The sequence below is a fragment of the Kwoniella mangroviensis genome, chromosome 2 (genome assembly GCF_000507465.2).
Source record: "Kwoniella mangroviensis CBS 8507 chromosome 2, whole genome shotgun sequence".
In the NCBI taxonomy this organism is placed as follows: domain Eukaryota; kingdom Fungi; phylum Basidiomycota; class Tremellomycetes; order Tremellales; family Cryptococcaceae; genus Kwoniella; species Kwoniella mangrovensis.
Genome location: NC_088828.1, coordinates 1,719,605 through 1,737,839, shown reverse-complemented (window position 1 = coordinate 1,737,839; position 18,235 = coordinate 1,719,605). Strand labels below are relative to the sequence as shown.

At 44.3% G+C, this 18,235-nt stretch overlaps 6 protein-coding genes across 6 annotated transcripts; 2 read left to right on the top strand and 4 right to left on the bottom strand.

Moving 5' to 3' along the window:
• Positions 1-6: 6 nt before the first annotated feature.
• On the bottom strand, positions 7-1,686 carry I203_107511 (uncharacterized protein; the record flags this gene model as incomplete). Its single annotated transcript, XM_019145591.1, has 7 exons — positions 7-84; positions 154-544; positions 621-686; positions 862-1,207; positions 1,291-1,340; positions 1,402-1,426; positions 1,506-1,686. The coding sequence occupies 7 exons, from the start codon at positions 1,684-1,686 to the stop codon at positions 7-9; spliced, it is 1,137 nt and encodes a 378-aa protein (XP_019005410.1).
• A 1,867-nt stretch (positions 1,687-3,553) lies between these two features.
• I203_107510 (uncharacterized protein) lies at positions 3,554-5,054 on the top strand (the record flags this gene model as incomplete). Its single annotated transcript, XM_019145590.1, has 2 exons — positions 3,554-4,771; positions 4,833-5,054. The coding sequence occupies 2 exons, from the start codon at positions 3,554-3,556 to the stop codon at positions 5,052-5,054; spliced, it is 1,440 nt and encodes a 479-aa protein (XP_019005409.1).
• Positions 5,055-6,478: 1,424 nt separating this feature from the next.
• Positions 6,479-9,392, top strand: I203_107509 (uncharacterized protein; the record flags this gene model as incomplete). The annotated part of the gene is made up of 10 exons (XM_065518205.1): positions 6,479-6,678; positions 6,792-6,915; positions 7,018-7,138; positions 7,205-7,369; positions 7,508-7,570; positions 7,639-7,793; positions 7,871-8,446; positions 8,604-9,041; positions 9,149-9,257; positions 9,343-9,392. The coding sequence occupies 10 exons, from the start codon at positions 6,479-6,481 to the stop codon at positions 9,390-9,392; spliced, it is 2,001 nt and encodes a 666-aa protein (XP_065372935.1).
• A 333-nt stretch (positions 9,393-9,725) lies between these two features.
• Positions 9,726-11,922, bottom strand: I203_107508 (uncharacterized protein; the record flags this gene model as incomplete). Its single annotated transcript, XM_019145588.1, has 8 exons — positions 9,726-10,018; positions 10,096-10,351; positions 10,433-10,659; positions 10,725-10,913; positions 10,997-11,067; positions 11,151-11,272; positions 11,507-11,644; positions 11,794-11,922. 8 exons carry the CDS (start codon positions 11,920-11,922, stop codon positions 9,726-9,728), a joined length of 1,425 nt encoding a protein of 474 aa, XP_019005407.1.
• Positions 11,923-12,961: 1,039 nt separating this feature from the next.
• Positions 12,962-13,953, bottom strand: I203_107507 (superoxide dismutase [Cu-Zn]; the record flags this gene model as incomplete). The annotated part of the gene is made up of 5 exons (XM_019145587.2): positions 12,962-13,110; positions 13,250-13,297; positions 13,410-13,563; positions 13,659-13,751; positions 13,921-13,953. 5 exons carry the CDS (start codon positions 13,951-13,953, stop codon positions 12,962-12,964), a joined length of 477 nt encoding a protein of 158 aa, XP_019005406.2.
• Positions 13,954-14,701: 748 nt separating this feature from the next.
• On the bottom strand, positions 14,702-17,381 carry I203_107506 (uncharacterized protein; the record flags this gene model as incomplete). Its single annotated transcript, XM_019145586.1, has 9 exons — positions 14,702-15,215; positions 15,277-15,655; positions 15,709-15,772; positions 15,842-16,090; positions 16,171-16,227; positions 16,291-16,346; positions 16,448-16,540; positions 16,686-16,846; positions 17,026-17,381. The coding sequence occupies 9 exons, from the start codon at positions 17,379-17,381 to the stop codon at positions 14,702-14,704; spliced, it is 1,929 nt and encodes a 642-aa protein (XP_019005405.1).
• Between the last annotated feature and the right edge of the window lie 854 nt (positions 17,382-18,235).

Here is an 18,235-nt window from a genome sequence, read left to right as displayed (position 1 = left end):
CTACGCTCAATCAACTCTCCATAACCTTATACTCTTCTCAGGTTCCAGACCCCCGCTAGCTATTATACGTCCATTAGGGTGTACCTAAATACAAACGAAATCACGATCAGCTTCTTCCTCCATCCCATCATTGATAGGTTGAAAGTCACTCACAGCAATAGCGACGACCGTATTCAAATGTCCCTGTAATACCTGACAGACATTCTTAGATTGTAAATCCCATATGACGATTTTGCCATTTTCCGATCCAGAGACTATCAAAGCTGGATTCGATTCTTTGCTCTTCTTCACATTACCATTTGCAATACCATTATGATTATGGTCTATATCCATCCCATCCTGATCTTGATCTTGATCTTGTTCTTGCGACACAGGTGGAGATTCGAATATTATGGCGGGACAAGGATATTTCTCACTTATATAGACCCCCGGAGCCTGTATGGTTTTGAGAACCTTCGATGTATGGATGTTGTATATCCTCAATGTTGATGAGAGCGTAGAGGAAAGTAGGAAATATGATGAAGGGGTGAAGGAAGCGTATGAGCTGTACAACATGAAAAGCCTCAGTGGTAAGACGTGTGATGACGAAGAACCAAGGACTGGAGCGGACAACAACTTACACAGGCGAGTTGGTATCGTTGTCGAGTGTTTTGAGACACTGTCCACTATTTACGTCCCATAATCGACTAGGCGACAGGAAAATGTATCAGCTCGAGCAGGTCTTCTAAAGAAACAACAACACGGATCATCCTTGGACACAGAAAACACGTCTGTCTCACACCTGCTGACTCAACCCTTCATTCACAATCTATTTCTTATGTTCCTCACGGAATAACAGGCCAGAATCGAAGAGACACTCACATCAAACCATCCGCACTAGCCGTTAGAACCATCGCCCCCTCATGATCCCACCCGACACACCAAATGGCATCCGCATGAGCCGGCAGATTCCTCAATACCTTCCCTCTTCTTACATCCCAAATTGTAGCTGACTCGTCAAAACTGCCTGTAACTAGTAAATTCGATTTGGGCGAGAATGATATAGATAAGACTGGTGCTGTATGCCCAACCAACGTTTTGAGAGGTTCATTCGCATTCTGGGGCTGAGCAACAGGTGGAGGATAAAGAGGGAATATAAGGGAGGTGTTGTCATCGGAAGCTGTTGAGATGTATAGAGAATCGGGGGATATGGATATGTCGTTTATACCTGTATCTCAGATTAACCTAAGATCATTTGCTGGCATATATTGGTGATATGTCATTTTGGATGATAGTGATAGTGATACATACCTGTCTTATGTGCTCGAAAGCCCCTTAAATATCCACCGGAGTGTGCGTTCCTTCTCGTATCGAAAAGTCAATACACCAAATGGATGATTGCAGAATGTCAAAAAGATTTACCAGAAATGCAGATACCCATCTGCGCCTATTATAGATCACAGGGATCAGCAAGCAGATCCCACCGATGACCATATCAAAATATGTGTGAAGCATCTCGTACTTACCTGCACTGACCAACGTCTCTCCATCATTGGAAAACCTCAAAGCGGTTACAGCTCGACTATGAGCTGATAATGTTTGACTGAGGTGATATTTTGGTGTAGATGGACCTGCTTCGGATCCTGCTTCTGGAACGGGAGCAGGATCGCTATGCTGTCCATCGACCGGAGGCGGGGGGATAGCCATATTGCGACTCTATGTGCCCATGAGATTATGAGACACTGTGAGTGTGAGGGAGAATAGCGAACATTACTACAGAATCAGAGTGAAGCGAGTTGATATCTCATTTCGGCACGCGTTGCACGGAGATTCGCCATATCTCCGTCTTGTTTCCTTTTCCTTGTCGAATATCGTTCATGTGTGCACTCGTGTATATATGTCACAGAGATATGCATGTCGTTCTTTCAAAGCTCCTCTTTTCCAACATGCGCAGCGGCAGGTGGATGAGGGGCAAGCCCATCACAACCGACAGGAATTCCAGAAGAACGTTTCACATAAGTGTATCCTGACTACGCAGATCATCCTCTCGCAGTCCATCCAACAACACCTTGGGATGGGATTGTCGAGACTACGGATAGCGATGCCATCCCCAGTCGATACTTTGCATTACTCGAGGCTGTGATACATGCATGTCTGTTGTCCGTAAAGGAGGGATCTTCCCATGTGAAGCAGAGCTGACAAGCTGCGTTGCATTACAGAAATACGAGTACCGGGAAATACAGTACGAGTACTCGTCTATCTCGGCCGTATCTCATGAATTAACATAATGTCATGTCAAATGAAAATTAACTTTCTGAAACGTCACATCTTGCTACTCCAAAAGAATGTTTGAGAAGGAATAATCCGCAATTCCCGCGATTCTCGGATGGACGAGGACGTAGGGAGTGAGAGGTATCGGAGAGATGGGCTCCGAATAGGGTGGTGATACAGTTTTGGATCGCGACCACACGATGAATCGCGGATCGATGAGGTCGATGGTCTTACTAGACAAAGGAAGGTCCTTGACGACCGACCAATCGCACTAAGGACGGTCTAGAATGTACATGAGGTACACTAAAGCGGTAAACGAATCGTACTATTCATGACGAAAGGAAGGAACAAGTCCAGATGTTCCTATCTGACAATGAGGAACATGACTATATATGCTCTAATTAGGTTTCCTTGTAGTCAAGTGCTTTACCCTCTTTTCTTCAATCTGCAACAGACACACGAAATCATTCACGTTTGAATCTCAACCCAACCCCGATTCACTTCGCTTGCATGTTTTGACCACGCATAGCATAGCTTATGACATAGCAACGGTGATATCGTACACCGTCTTTTTCCACTGTTCGACACCACCCCGGACTCCAACTGAGCAGTTACCGAGAGTTTATCCTGTTGTCTCGCATGTGGAGCCATAAATAGAAATATTCATAAACCAATCAGAGACATAAACAGATAGTTGGAAAGGGGGTGCCACAAAGGTCAGTCGTTTTTTTCCAGAAAACAAAGCACGTAGTTTTCCCGGTAACTTGGATTGTATATATATGTGATATTACCCTGTAGGGCAATAGTTTAATCACGTCGCATAATAAATCACTGCATCGCCTTTGAATCGGTCCCCCCCTTGCCCTTCCCCTTGCCCTTCCCCCTTTCCCTTTTCTCCTTTACCTTTTCCCACTCCTCTCCTTTTCCACTTTTGTTTATCCTGCTCTCACACCCACCCTGCTCTCATCCTTTTCATTCTTCCATTCTTTTCTCTCTTTCCATTTCACCTGGATCACATATAACAAACCCCACCCTCATTCCCTCTTTCACCTTGGATGAAATCTTTCCAACACTCGTTGCAACTGACAACGTCAACGCCATACTTACATACATATATATGCGCTTCACTCTCGCACCCTGCCAACGTCCCCCACTCAAATAGTCAGTATCAACCTCATTTCACACTCGGCCAACAATTGAACGAGACATACATTCTTCGATAAACAACTTACATACATACCTCTTCTCACCCGTAGAATATATCAACCTGATATCAAACCACACTCCCCGACATCGTCCGTCAATGTCGTCGATGGCCGAACACCCTTCCCTCGTCCCCTTCTCCTTCGATACCGATAACAAACTCAATCCAAACTTGATCTTCCCTTCACCACCTTCATCAGAGACTGGAGGATTGGACTTTGATCACTTCGATTCTTTCACTCATCTCTCACCGCGATCCATCTTGCTCGACGCACTTCCCATCGGCGAAGAGAAAGCGCAAACACCCAAGGTCTCATTCGATTTGGATTTAGATCAGTCACCCGTCGCGTCCACGTGTACACCCACCTCAACTACCCTTATCTCACCCAAATCATCCAACATCGAGATCCCCTCGATCCCCCAATTGGCAGCATTGAACTCAATCAATCACAGTGACGCTGACACCGCTGAAGCATTGAGCCTCCATCACCTTCAAAGATATCACCACTACAGGGCACTCGCCACTGGAGTTCAAGAAGATCAATTCGACGCTCTCTTCGCCTCTTGTAACAACAGCAACCTATTAATGCCTGGTCCTGGTGAATACAATGATATGTCTCTTTACAAAGACACCAGCAATAACAACAACAACATGCTTGCTTACCAACCTCAGCCCGTACCAACCCCTTACTATGGTGTAAGTCCACAAGTATCCAACTGGGGTCAACCTACCGGTTCATTCATCTACCACCCACAATCATCTCAAGCAGCTTTGCATGCTCAGGCTCAAGCCCATCTTCAAGCCGCCGATGTTGCCAGGGTTCAAGCTCAGCAACAGAGAGCCTTCTCGTCGCCTACCTATTTCGTACCATCAAGCACTCGATCCTCATGCGATTCTGCGGTTCCACAGTTCGCCCCTTACCCAAGACCACCGACGTCTACCTTATCCGCGAACAGCCCTCCATACCCCTCAACCCCCGTATATGCCGGTGTACCAGATTTCACCCCAATCCAAATGTCAAAGACTTCAACTTCAGCCAGCCTACCATCTTTCGTCTCTCAAGAACCTTCTCCTGTAGTGAGACGAGCAGTCTCAAACAATGGTAGCGAACACGAAGGTGAAGATGAACTCGCTGAGTTCTCACCACCTCCCCGAACTGGTCTCGAGGAACTCAAGCCTATGATACCTGGTATGCCGATTCCTAACGCCCACGGTGGCGGTCGAGGTTATGTTCCCGGTCAAACTCCCGATGACCCAAAGAAGAGACATAAATGTCAAATCTGCGGTAGGGCTTTTGCCAGAGCTTTCAACTTGAAAGTGAGTATTAAGTCATCGTTTGTCTTACTCTATCATGGATGCTAACTTGGATGCCTTTCAGTCTCATATCCAAACCCACAACCCACTGCGACCAAAACCTTATCAATGTCCACACACATCTTGTAAACGTGGTTTCTCCCGATTGCACGATCTTGAACGACATCGACAAGGTATTCACTCTGATGGTCCGCTCGTCGAAGCCAAGCGACAAGGTGTCTCACCGGCCGTCGCCCGTGCTCAGAACAGAATGCAAAAACGAGCCGAGTCGGGAAGTCTCATCTAGTCGATTCTTCATTGAATCGACTCCCAATTGAATTGAGGTTTTAGCTTTTCGCGCCTCACCGAGACTTTTCCCTAATCCCTCGTTTTTTCTGCATCTCTATCTCTGGATCCAGCACAAACAATTACTTTTCACTTTCCGACTCAACCCTTTCAATCGACTATACCGAGTCCTTTTTCCACTCCGACCTATCCTGCTTCTCGACCAATCGAAAAATCCAAAATGCAGCGCCGCCGCTTTTAGTGGCATTAGCTCTTTTTGGAATTTGGTAAAGAAGTAGAGACACAAAGGAAAAACCTGCTCTACGAGTTCAGGTATGGACATGGGGTATATGTTGGCTTATGAAAGTCGGCCCCTCCCTACACTTCCAAACAAATCACCAAATAATAATCTCTTTCTCTGTTCACTCTGTCTCACCCTCCACTCCCATCCACTATCAACTATTATCGTTTTCTTCGCTTTCCTTCTCGCTCATATCGTCTCATCAAAATCATATACTCGACCGCCTCATCCATCCCGCGATCCGATCTTTTCACTTTTCACATCCTTCCGCTTCAACAAAATCACACAACATAAATCAAGAAATCATCAACATTGGAAGATGTATATCGAAAAGAGTGAAAAGATTGGTTAGCCTAGTGATAGGATCTTTGGACCGTCTTTATATGTTTTTTTTTTTAGGTTTACATACATGTTTTTTTTTCTTTCTTTCTCTTGTATAGACGAATTATCGGTATTGTAATAGTATCCAACTTATTGGTAGTGTACGATCAGGCGGGATTGAAAATTCGAAAAACATCGTTGATTTGGTGATATATATAAGATAAGACTTGATGCTCTATTGATATGTATTACTTGGTTGACGAATATATGCAGATTGTGTGAATATCTATTTCATGGTGAACAGAATAGATAAGATTTGATTGCAAGCTTCAGCCTCGGTGTATGCTGTTCTCAGATGATAGATGAAGCACAGGTGACATGTTGAGAGAACAATGCAGTGTGTAAGCAGATAATGTTAACCGGTTATGACGCCACCAAAGACACGTCCAAGTGATCGGGGTATGTCATGCTGCATCAATCGACAACTGACAACAACACCAATATCACTCTGATATCTTGTTTCACAGTAACAGTAGATATATATCATCTTGACCTACTACAGGTACAGGACAGACAAGTCAATCGCCTGCCCACGAGATGACAAGTGTTCCACCGCCATACACTACAAGGGAACATGCTCAAGGTGAGTTGGAACGTTGTTGATCATAGCGTCGAACATATCATGGCGTCACGGTCATACTCATCCTCCTGTCATCCGTGCTGATTCATCTCACTGTCCTCATGAAACGATCATCTCTCTCTCTCTCTCTCTGCCCGCCATTATTCTTACATCTTGGATCAAAATCATATACATCTATCATATCATGTCCACACCCCCACCACCTCGCTATACATTCACCAATCAACCAGTCCAAGCTGTTCCCCCCGCAGGTCCCTCCTCATCCACAACGACCTCAGCCATAACGCCAGGACATGAGTTTCAGGAGACTACATCGGTATGTCTGGAATGGAGATTGACAGGTTTGAAAGTTATGTATGAAAGTACGAGGGGCGAACAGAAATCGTGAGTTGAAACGTCAGTTTCCTCTAAATAATCAAAAATATAGAGGGAGTGGGAGTGGGAGTACGCGCACATCAAGTATGCGAAGCTTACACAGATTGGGCTCTTCCATACAGGAAATGCATCAAATCTGCCGTATTTGGTGATGCAGATAATTTATGGGAAGTACTTTGGTATCCTAATGCTGGAACTTCAACCCAGACGGCTGGTGATCACGTTAGCCTATACCTATCTTGTGTGGTGAGTGACCAAGTCACTGACAACTCATTCTTCTTTTCCTTGTCCGTCACGTCTGAAAATGTGATATCTGACAGAGGTGTCATTATGTGTATACTCTCATAGCCAACGGCTCAAGAGAGAGATTCTTGTATTCAGAACAAATGGGTTAGAAAGGGATTATGGTGGTTTAAGTTCGAAATACGACCTTTACCACTTTCCTCGATCGAGAACACCAATAGACCCGGTACGGGTCAAGGTACAAATACCAGTCGAAATAATGCTCAACAGCAAGAGGCTTTGGCATCTAAAGATGCATCCGATCATACGTTCGCAGTCAAAACTGCTAATTGGGGATGGCAAGCTTTTGCTAAACGAGAAGCCTTGTTTCAACATCCTCAAGTACTTCAGTCAGATAGTTTTATGATCGTTTGCACGATTCAGGCTCAACCTCAGCCTCCTGCTGGAGTATGGCTCGGTGTAGGTCTACAACCAACCACGAACACGATGGGTACCAACACTGGAGGCAGGATGTCAAGTGGAGGTGGACTTAGCGCATGGTCCACCGCTGATGGGTCTGCGGGAGGTGTGGCAGGAGGTACATCAGCTGCTGGAGGTATTAAGAGGGTTGTACCGAAGGAGGTAGTCAGCAGTGTTGGTTCATTATTGGACGATCCGCGTGAGTAAAGCGTATATCCGACCATATAAGCAAGAGAAAGGTGACTGATCATTTTGGTGGAAATGTAGTATACTCGGATGTCGAATTTGTCATACCGCCTCGCAAGGGGTCGAGATCCGCTCCTAGAAGTATATACGCGAGTAAGAAATTGTTGAGAAGATGTGATTATTTCCATGCGATGTTTCATGGTGGATTCAAAGAGGTTGAAGGGATATACGAAGAGGTAAGTCGGATATCTTCTGAAAGCATCACTCAGCAAACAACCGCTCATAGCTAGTGTCGGTTTTTTTTCAATTGCAGTACGATTCCGATGATGATATTTCGGTATTGTCAGATTCAGATATGGACGATGAGATGACCCTTGCAGAAACATCTTCATCGTATATTGATCATGGAGGAGCAAGTATTCGATCTCATGATGCACAGTCAAGCTTGAGACCAGATCGCGAACGAGAACCAGAACGTGATTTACATCTTACCACAACGACAAGTAGGAATTCCTCTATTAGAACACCATCCATTACAGCTAGAGAGGACGACACGTCCACGAGCAGCTCTTCCGAGGCTGTACCTCACAATAAGGAGGAAGAGGGAGATGAAGATGGAGGAGCAGTTGGTAATGTCACGTTGGAATCTGAAGAGGGCCATCAACATCAGCAAACGAAAAAGGATAAAGAAGAAAAAACAAATGATGATACCGCTACTAAGAAGAAAGAACCTAGCCTCATAAGTAGCACGAATACCTCCAATAGATCTGGTTCGAAGCCTTCTACATCTACTAAGAACAAGCAGTCGAAAGTTCCGATAGGACCGAAGAAGACTAGAGTGGTGATTAGGGATGCGGCTTGGAGTACTTGGTGGAATGTCTTGTATTGGGTGAGTTGGACGCTGGTGCTTGAGCTTTGCTTTTGGTTTGTCTCCGTGTTTTCTACTGCTTTTCTTCTTCCCTTTCTGTCCCCAGTCTACCTGATGGGTCCAATCGAATGCCCCTTCGATCCAATTGGTAGTTGAATATGGCTAACAACACGTATAGATCTACACCGATGTAATCTACTTTGCACCACTAACATCCTCGTTCGAACATCAAATACCTCGTCGATCATCCACTACAACCATCAACAACGCTGGCATCAACCCTGTCAATTCCACTTCAGCTGACGCTGAGAACCCAAAATCTCGTTCAGAGTGGATATCAAGATGGATGTACGAACGTGATATCGATTCACCGCCACCTCCTCAGACCTCATCATTTTACACTGACGACGAGGACGAGGACGATGAGAATGAAGATATATATGTACTTGGACCCAGACCTGTATCTGCCAAAGCTATATATAGGTTAGCGGACAAGTTGGATTTGCCTGCGTTGAAGTTGAGGGCTTTCCAACATATCTGTGCGGGATTGACGGCTGGAAATGTACCGGCGGAAGTGTTTAGTAGATTTAGTAATACCTATGAAGATATCAGGAAGGTAAGTATTTCCGTTGCCCCATCATGACAGCTTGTTATTTGATTTTGGTTTTGATTTGATTGATGTTGATGTTGATGCTGATGTTGATATTGCTTCAATCACATTAGGTCCAAGTCGCATTCTTCCTTAAACATTGGTCGGAAATCAAAAAATCAGAAACTATGACCCAGATTTGGCAACAGATCAGGAATGGTAAACACGTTGGATTTGAGGAGGGTGAGTCGAGGTCACTCTACTCTCTGAAGATCCTATAATGTCCGTAAGAAACGAAGTGCTGATCATGTTATGTTGTGCGTGATAGTTTGGCCTTTGATCGTTAGTCAATTGGATTTCAGACCTGCTGCTTCCTGAGAATTTGTGAATGGTGAAATGGATAACTGAGTGATTGTTTGATGATATAACACTGTGCTTTCGTATGTAGCTAATATAATATGACTTTGTATATCGTTAAATACCACAATCGCGTATATACTTTACAAACATATAACATGAGTTAATATATCCTAACTGTTTGGGGACGAGATATTTCAAGAGGCATATCATACCTGAGATACAGACAGTCTTTGCTGACCTGTCTGCATCTTATGATTCTGAAATTATCTACATGAATGCATCTCTCATGCAACAACATATCAACCAATGAACACGAACACTAACAATGCTACCATACTCGTGCCTATCTTTTTAATCTTGATCAACGACTTCAGCTAAGGTACCTCCCGATCTTACTTTACCCCAACCGATCAATCTCCAATGTTTATCTATTCTTCTCGACAAAGCGATCTTCTCTCCCTTTTCGGTACATGCGGGAGTAGTCAACGCTATCGTCACATCACCACCTTTCACAGCCATAATTCTTCCACCAGTTTGTGAAGCTCCGATATTGACAAATAGGGTCTCGCCAACGACAAGTTTGGATACTTTGGCTTTTTTGCTGTCGTCCGTTTTCACTCCTAAGAGTCTTCGCAACAAGAACACTAAGGATGAGAAATATGGGTTAGCTGGTCTGTCATGATCTTGCGGTGAGATATCGAAAGAAAGATCGCGAACCCACCTTCAGCTTTGATTTCAGTATAGATCGAAGGACCTTTCCCAACTGAACTCATGACCATACCCAACAACCTATCCGCTCTACAGAGTGCTGGGTCTACCAAAGTACCTACACCGATCAATCCTCCTGGGACGGCGAACTGCAGGTGGTTTTGTTCGGCGTGCAAGGAGACAATTCTTGACCTTAATGGTCGACAGGTACAAACACCATTTTGATCTCTCGTGATCAAACCTGGTCGGATCTCAACTTCTTGACCGACCTGTAATATTTCGGATTAGCATTGATAGTCATATGTCAGATCATACCAGATGTAGATGGATACCCCTGTACAGAAACTCACCTTGAATACACCCTGCAAGATGGAACCACCAGCAACACCACCTTTCAACTCATCGACACCAGCACCAGGCTTGTTAACATCGAAAGAACGAATGACAACCATTCGTGGGTCAGCAGTGAAATCGTAGTTTGGGGGAGCGATGTTTGTGATGGCTTGTACGACAGCATCGATGTTGAATTTCAACTGGGCCGAAACGGGGATGATAGGGGCGAGTCGGGCGGTTGTACCTATTCAGATCATACAGAGAGATCAGCTATTATCATCATGTAACTAAGGGGGGAAGCTAAATTACCTTCAACAAATTTCTTGATACTCTCACAATGTTCCATAGCTTCACTTTCTCTCACCAGATCCATCTTGTTCTGAAGAATCACAATGTTCTTGGGGTCTACACCGATAATTTCCAACGCAGCTAAATGTTCACCTGTTTGTGGTTGAGGACACGATTCGTTTCCTGCGATAAGTAGAAGAGCACCGTTCACTAGAGAATGAAGGAAGGCATCAGCTCGGACATTCACAATAAATGCTATTAAGCCAAAGCCAATGTGCACTACCGATACTCACTGACGGCAGCACCTGTCAACATGGTAGCCATCAAGATATCGTGACCGGGACAATCAACGAAGGATACGTGTCTGCGTGGAGCATGCGCAGTTATGTCAGCGCGATAGTGCTAGTTTGTCAACTGCTACGATACGAATAAGACTATCGTACCCACCTCAACAACTCCATACGTCCTTCACATCCTGGTCTCTCACATTTAGGGTTCGACTCTTTACTTGATGGGTATGATTTGTAGCATGATGGAGGGGGACAGTTTGAATTTTGACATTTGTAGATCTAAATGCAGAGATCCATCATATCAGCTTGTGGCTCGATGCCGCATGGCTTCATCATTCTTCCATAGTACAAGTGATTCAATTTCCTACACTATCACCACTTGACTTCGACTCTAGAATGATTTTCGCATTACGACGATTTACATTATCCGACTCGACTCGACAAGACCATCTTCCTTCTTCCTCGCCTTTCCTTGATTCTCGCCACCCAGCTACCACTCTGACGATCACTCACCTTGGCATTAGCATAACCTAATTTGATGGTAATATTTCTCTCCAACTCGTTCTTGAATCTGACGGTCTGCACACCTGAGATGGCTCTTACTGTCGATGATTTACCGTGAGCTACATGTCCGATCGTACCGATATTGATCTGCAAACAAAATTGAAGGAAATCAGCATACTTTCTTCGTGACCACGTCCATCACCATAAGCTGATATCCTAAAGGTTTCTGATAGAAAACAGTTGCCGTACTTCTTCTCACTGCCTTCACCAGGTTGGGTGTGACGATGAATACTCACGGTAGCTTGTTTTGAGATTACTTCAGGTGACAAAGCTGTCAACTTCGTTACGTCCACTTGAACTTCTTCTAAAGGTCCCGAAGGGCCTGAAGCTGCTGCAGCAGCTGGGTCGTTGATTGAATCAGACATGCCTGTGGAAATCGTTGATTTGATGATAGGTAGTTTGATAGAAGTTGCAATTCCGTTTGGCTCTGGCTCTTCCTTTCTTTCTTCTGAGACCGATATGAGATCTGTTGGGCTGTTTTATAGCTACGAGTTTATGATGATGTTCTGATTGATAGCCCTCTTGAATGGTGAGAGATAGCTGAAAGATTCGATTTGCACAATAGATTTTGACGAAATATCTCGCTCATTCATGACATGCGACTCAACCATTGTTCGGTAAATGCCACATCAACCGGAATTATACGGTAATATACTTTCACCTTCAGCACGCTTCACTTTGCTCTGCTTCCTGTACCGTATAAATACAAATGCTAACACCATTTCGACGATTTCTTCTCCTCAATCCTTCCTTTCATAAAGGTGAGTCTGAGTTCTGTTAGCTGCATTCGCTGCTTGCTTCGGGATTTGCGGCTGACAGAGAGATTCCGTATATTTATATAGAAATGATGATACCTCCTCGGCAGCAAAGATATGAAACCTCGCTCCTCTCCTTATAAACGGGAAGAGTATGAAGCGATGGGATCAGGATATCTGTCGTTCGGCAGCCAAATTACCTTGTTATCAAAGGGACGGCTATGAATATACGGTCTGACTCCTTATCGATCGGAAGGATTTATGTGATATAACTAGAATAGGACAAATTGTGTTCTAAAATCATTTCCTCCCAAAAGCCTTCTGTCATCTTCTCATACCTTTGACTGTCTCATCCCTGTTTATATTGATTCTGATTATAATGTACTCATGCAAACCAATCGCGTATCATACTACGCGATATAGCTTCTTCACTATGTGATCTTACTGCGACTACAATATGCATATCTCTTTGCTTTTTATACTTCATTCCTGATTACTCATTCATAACAGTCATCACCACCTCAGAACCTCATCAACCCTTTGACGTTTTAACGTAGCAACAATACGCTTAAGCAGCGATACCGCTATCGGTCAAAAAAGAGAGACGTCAGCGTCATCCCGCGTCAAAATAAACAAAAGATAGCTGCACTCACATGACACCACAGGCGGCTCTACCACCGGCGTTACCAGTCTTGAGGGAGTCTGCGTGACCACCTTTACCGAAGTCATCGGTACCCTCGTGAACAACGACGGTCCGTCCGATGATGGAGTAAGGGCCGAAGAGGGAGATGGATTTATCTGTGGAGAGGGATTGTGGGAACGAAGGAACCCGAGTTATATGGGAATACAGTGTCATGGTAGAAAAGGAATCAATAGCACACAGAGCGATCAGCTTCCCTATGGACTGAAAGGGTTGTGTTATGATGGATAGACTCACCAGTGATGCCGACAGCGGCAGTACCGGAACCGTCGGTCTTGACGTTACCTACATATACATCAAACAAAGTCAGTAAACAGTGAAGTTGGTGACATGCAGTGTGGTTAGACAATGATCGATGATCTGGGGTGAATGGATCAAAAAGTGATTTCGCACTCACCAAGATCACCAACGTGTCTTTCAGAGGCATCTGGACCACCGTGGTTCTTACCGTGAGGGTTGAAGTGGGGACCAGCGGAAGTACAACCGTTGGAGTTGTCTCCGAACTCGTGGACGTGGAAACCTCTCTCAGCGTTAGGAGAAAGGTTCTTGATCTGTTAGCGGAGAACAAGTCAGCGAGTCAATGTACAGAGAGGCGAGGAAAGCAATCATTATAGGAAGGAGAACCGATGAGGATCGAGACACTTACGTCACCGGAGACAGTTACTGGAGCACCATCTTTCTCTTGAGTGAAGGTGATAACACCAGAGACGGAAGAGTCACCTTTGAGAACAGCGATAGCCTATTGAGTGGTAACATCGTCGCGGGTTAAATGGTCATTGTATGGTTGGGGTAGAGGGAGACGAAGGTCGATTCAAGATAAAGGTAGGAGATCAGGTGAAGTGAAGGAACATGTTATAGGATCATATGTAGTCGATAAGGTCGCCATATGTATGTGCAGATCGACATACGCCGAGAAGAGTACCATCACGTGGGACAGTCATCATGACAAGAGCACGATAAGATATGATACGATAAAGGTAATGAGGATTTGGTGGATTGAAGACCCGAGAGGTAACGAAGGAGGAACACGAAGATGTAGAATAATCAAACCAGATCAGCACACGTGGGATGCATGATTGATATAGCTTGGATACAGACGTACCTTGACCATTTTGATTAGATTGAGTTTTGGGTTGAAATCTGATTGATTTGTGGTGAGATGTGTAGTTGAGGCAATAAGAAGATACCGATCAACGATAACGATGGAGATGAGGCCTTTTCTTGCGTTGTGGGAAGGAATGTACCTCGGTGTGGTGGAGATGACGTGCTGACTCACTCACTCACTCACTCGCGCTCACAGCGAGGTGATTCCGAGGGAAGGGTTCGGCCGACTATGCCGTATTTCCGGAAGGTGTGGCGCTTAAAGGACGAGCTGAGGGGAAACGCATAGAGCGTCGACTAACATTGTTAAACTTATCACTCTATGCTGTTATTTCGACTGGTAGATATGCTTGCTTGACACACTGCATGGTAGAATGGAAGAAACATGAAGTGCTTTCGGACGCCATAACCATTCGTTGAATCTATGCTGTTTTCATCATGCTGATAATATCATATACAAGATGCATATTTGTCACGGCATACTATGAGGTAGGCATAAGTAAACAGCCATACACAAAATGACCTATTTCTTGCTTATCAATCTTCTCGACTGTTCCCAATCAAATGTATCGCACAACAGCTGGATTTTTAAGTATCCTTGCTCTCCTTCTTTTGCCAAAGTCTGGCAGCATGTAAAAATCCACCACCAATATTGCCAGGTCTGTATCGGTCATATCTCGCGGAAGAGTATCGGTTCTTGCGAAGTTGATCTTTACTTTCTTCTTTCATCACACCCAATCTACTATGCTCTTGCGAATTTTGTTGGCTCGGAAGGAGTATGACAGGTCCAAGAGCGTCTGGATCGAGATAATGCGTAGGAGCAGGAGCAGCCTCGTCCGCGGTGGTATGTCTCGTTGTCAAGGCGAGATGGATTGGAATGGATCCAGTATGAGTAAGATGAGTGCCAACTCGAAGTTTCTTCTTATTCTCTCTTGAGGTTAATTCATATTCAGTCCAATCATCATCTTCACTTTGAGTGTCCTCGGATTTGGCGGTATATGGATCCAAAGGCTCGCATAGGAATATAGTCGTCAATCTGAATTCGAGCATCGAGCGATAAGATTCGAAAGTACTATCGAAAGAAGGGAAATGGTCGTCCGGGCTAAAGGAGTAAAAACAGTCAGTTGAAGACGTATCGAGGGGTCCACATTCAGTCAACTCACATAGTCACCTCCATTTGGAACTGATACACATCCTTGCCAACCTCGTCATTCATCTCAATATCATATCTCGATTGACCATAATCCAGTGGGAATCGACCATCGGAAATACTGTAAGACATGGACATACGCAATTTACTGTCTCTCATATTTTCCAATTCTCTTCTACTAGGAAGCTGAAGCATATTGATCGGCGGGCCAAACCTCTGTCTATTCTTCACCCCATCGAATCCCAATAACGTGTGGTACTCGTCATCCGAATTGATAAACTTGTACGCCCAAGTCACATTCCTTTGGGTACCGGCTCCCACTTGTAGATACGCAGGATATTCACTTCCATTGCCTGTTCTAGTAAGGGTAAAGTTCAAAGTGATATTTTGACCTGGAGGGTAATTATCATCAGTACCATGGACATGTATAGGTAAGCAAGCTTACCTTGAATGACTTCTGTCATATTCGATCCGACTTGAATGTGGAAATTGGCCATATTGCTCTCATCCTTAAATATTACCAACGATCAGCTTTAGGTCTAAACATTTTCAAGAGTGCCAAGCCACGATCGACTCACACAATCTGGTGCATTAGGACCGTATCTGCCTCGGCCAAACATCCAGGCCAAATCATCTTGCTCCTCGCCAGTTTGTATCCTGTTGGTATCAAGGTCGATATCGGTTGAAAAGTGGCCATCCCTATCCTTCTCGGAACTTGACTTGATTCGGGGGATGAAACCTGTTCTGCCTGCTGGTATATCCAGGGTGGTACCGTTCGACAGGTGAATGAGGTGATAGTATTCCATCAACGTCTCTGTATTCAGAAGCTATGGAGTATGGTAGAATAAGCTTGGCATGAAATGCAATTAACCGATTGATAACAGATGAATGGGGATATTCCACTTACATGATCTCCGTTACCGCCTGACATGAATCCACCACCGTGCTTCTCAACAGGTGGGAACTGAAAGAGAAACGGATCATCAGACTAAGTCTTATATCCCAAACATGCTGTAAAGATGCTCACATTGGTATTTGGGACCTGTACCGTGAAAGAGTGTATCTCGTTAATATTCTTTGTATCTGTGAGCAGTCCGGGAAGTTGTGCGTTAGTATATTCTCATTTTCCTCTTATCGAACAGGTTGAATGTTTTGCTCTAGTAGTGAGGAGTGGGGATGCTCACCTTTGAGTGTATAAGGTAACTCTTTCGTAATATCGAATACGATACGTTCGGACCCATCAACATCCCATAGAGATTCATTCTTAATGGCCAGGTCTGTATAGTGATGGTGAAAATTTAGCATCTGTGTTGCAAATGATGATCCCGACAGTCAAATCTTCTAAGAGATGCTGATCTGGTCCATAGGATAGTTTGCTGTATCCAAAGCACCTAACTAAATAAGGGTTGGAGGAGGACTTACTGTACTCTTTCATTTGAGTATTGTACTCGTCCCATGGGTCTTTACCCAAATTCCCACCCACAAAGTAAATATCATTGAAATCGTATTGTGGGTATGATGTATCATTAAATTTCGGGAATGTAGGTTTTTTGGGGAAGTCATTGGCATCAAGCGATTTTGACCTATACGGAAGGGAGAAATATTGAATATCAGCGTTCGTGTCTTCTCTAAATAGATACCTCTGGTATTTCACACCATCACGTATCCCATGATATATCTCGAGAGCATTTGTGTCAAATGCTGAAGACAATCATATGAATAGGAAATACTGAAGACAATCATATGGAAAGGAAATACTTACTTCAACTTCACGATAGCTCTCTCCTTGAACCTCAGTCCTACTTCCCATTTCTCAATATCCTTACAATCTGATCCATTGGCTGATAATCTAGTTTCCGCAGGTATGACAGATGAAGGTCTAAGATCAGGTGCTCGGACCCATGACCTGACATCACATTCCCACTTATCCTCCTTAACTTCGATCCTCTCTTTGATACCAGCATCGATGTCCTCGGCCAGATTGTCGATGGTGATATCGGATGACAATGATATTTGGTCATTATCGTTCAATTTCAAGAATGGTATTTGGACTGCTCCCACGCTGAAGGTCAAGCTGACGCAAGGGAGTAGAAGGAAGGTGATGTTGGACCACCTCATTGTGACAGAGTTGATCGAATCGCAGGCTTGGGTACGAATTGATAAGTAAAAGAGTGATTGGGGAGAATATCTAAAAAAGAAGAAAGATCAATCGCCACCATACTGTATGGATGGATGACTTGTGCCCAGACATACTCTTCAGTGTATTCGTATATGAGTTCCCTGTAGGTGGGTTTCACTTGTTATCCCCTCTCTTGACTACTCGAGTATAGACTTATCAATCCTCCTGCATTATGTCAGAGGAACGACTCAAGGTTGCGGATACAGGCACACACCGTGGCGTTTTCATTTTTGCTAAACGGCCCGTCCCTGTGTCTCCTGAGCTTGTTGAACGGACATTACAGTACTCGTAGTAGTGTGTGGTGCTTCTTAGTTTCACTTGGTCTGCTATCTGGTCTGTCTGAGAGGAGTTCGAGTATACAAGCGATCACGAGGACTGTATCAGTAGTGAAAAATCACACAGAGATTTTGTCTTTCTGCGACATGCGCTTTGTTTTTCAGTTCTGGCTTGTCCTTTCATCCTCTCGGAAGAAATCAGTTTACAAATCATGCCGGCGTTACCGCCAGAATCCAAGTATAACCTTTATATTTCAAGTATGTATCTGGTCTGAGAAGTATATACATCATAAACTTCACAAATGATCATAGTGTACAAAGCAGCATAGCAACGAAGCGAATGGGCCATGACACCTCTTCTTGGTCGAGATAGAAGTGCGAAGAATCGTGTAGGTATCAGGAAGCATTTCGTAGATAACATGGAGTCTTCTGTCAATGGAGCTAGCTTTGAACATACATCGCTGTGGAGTTCTGGATTACATGTATAAGACCACATTGAGCCCAATCGGATTGTCAAT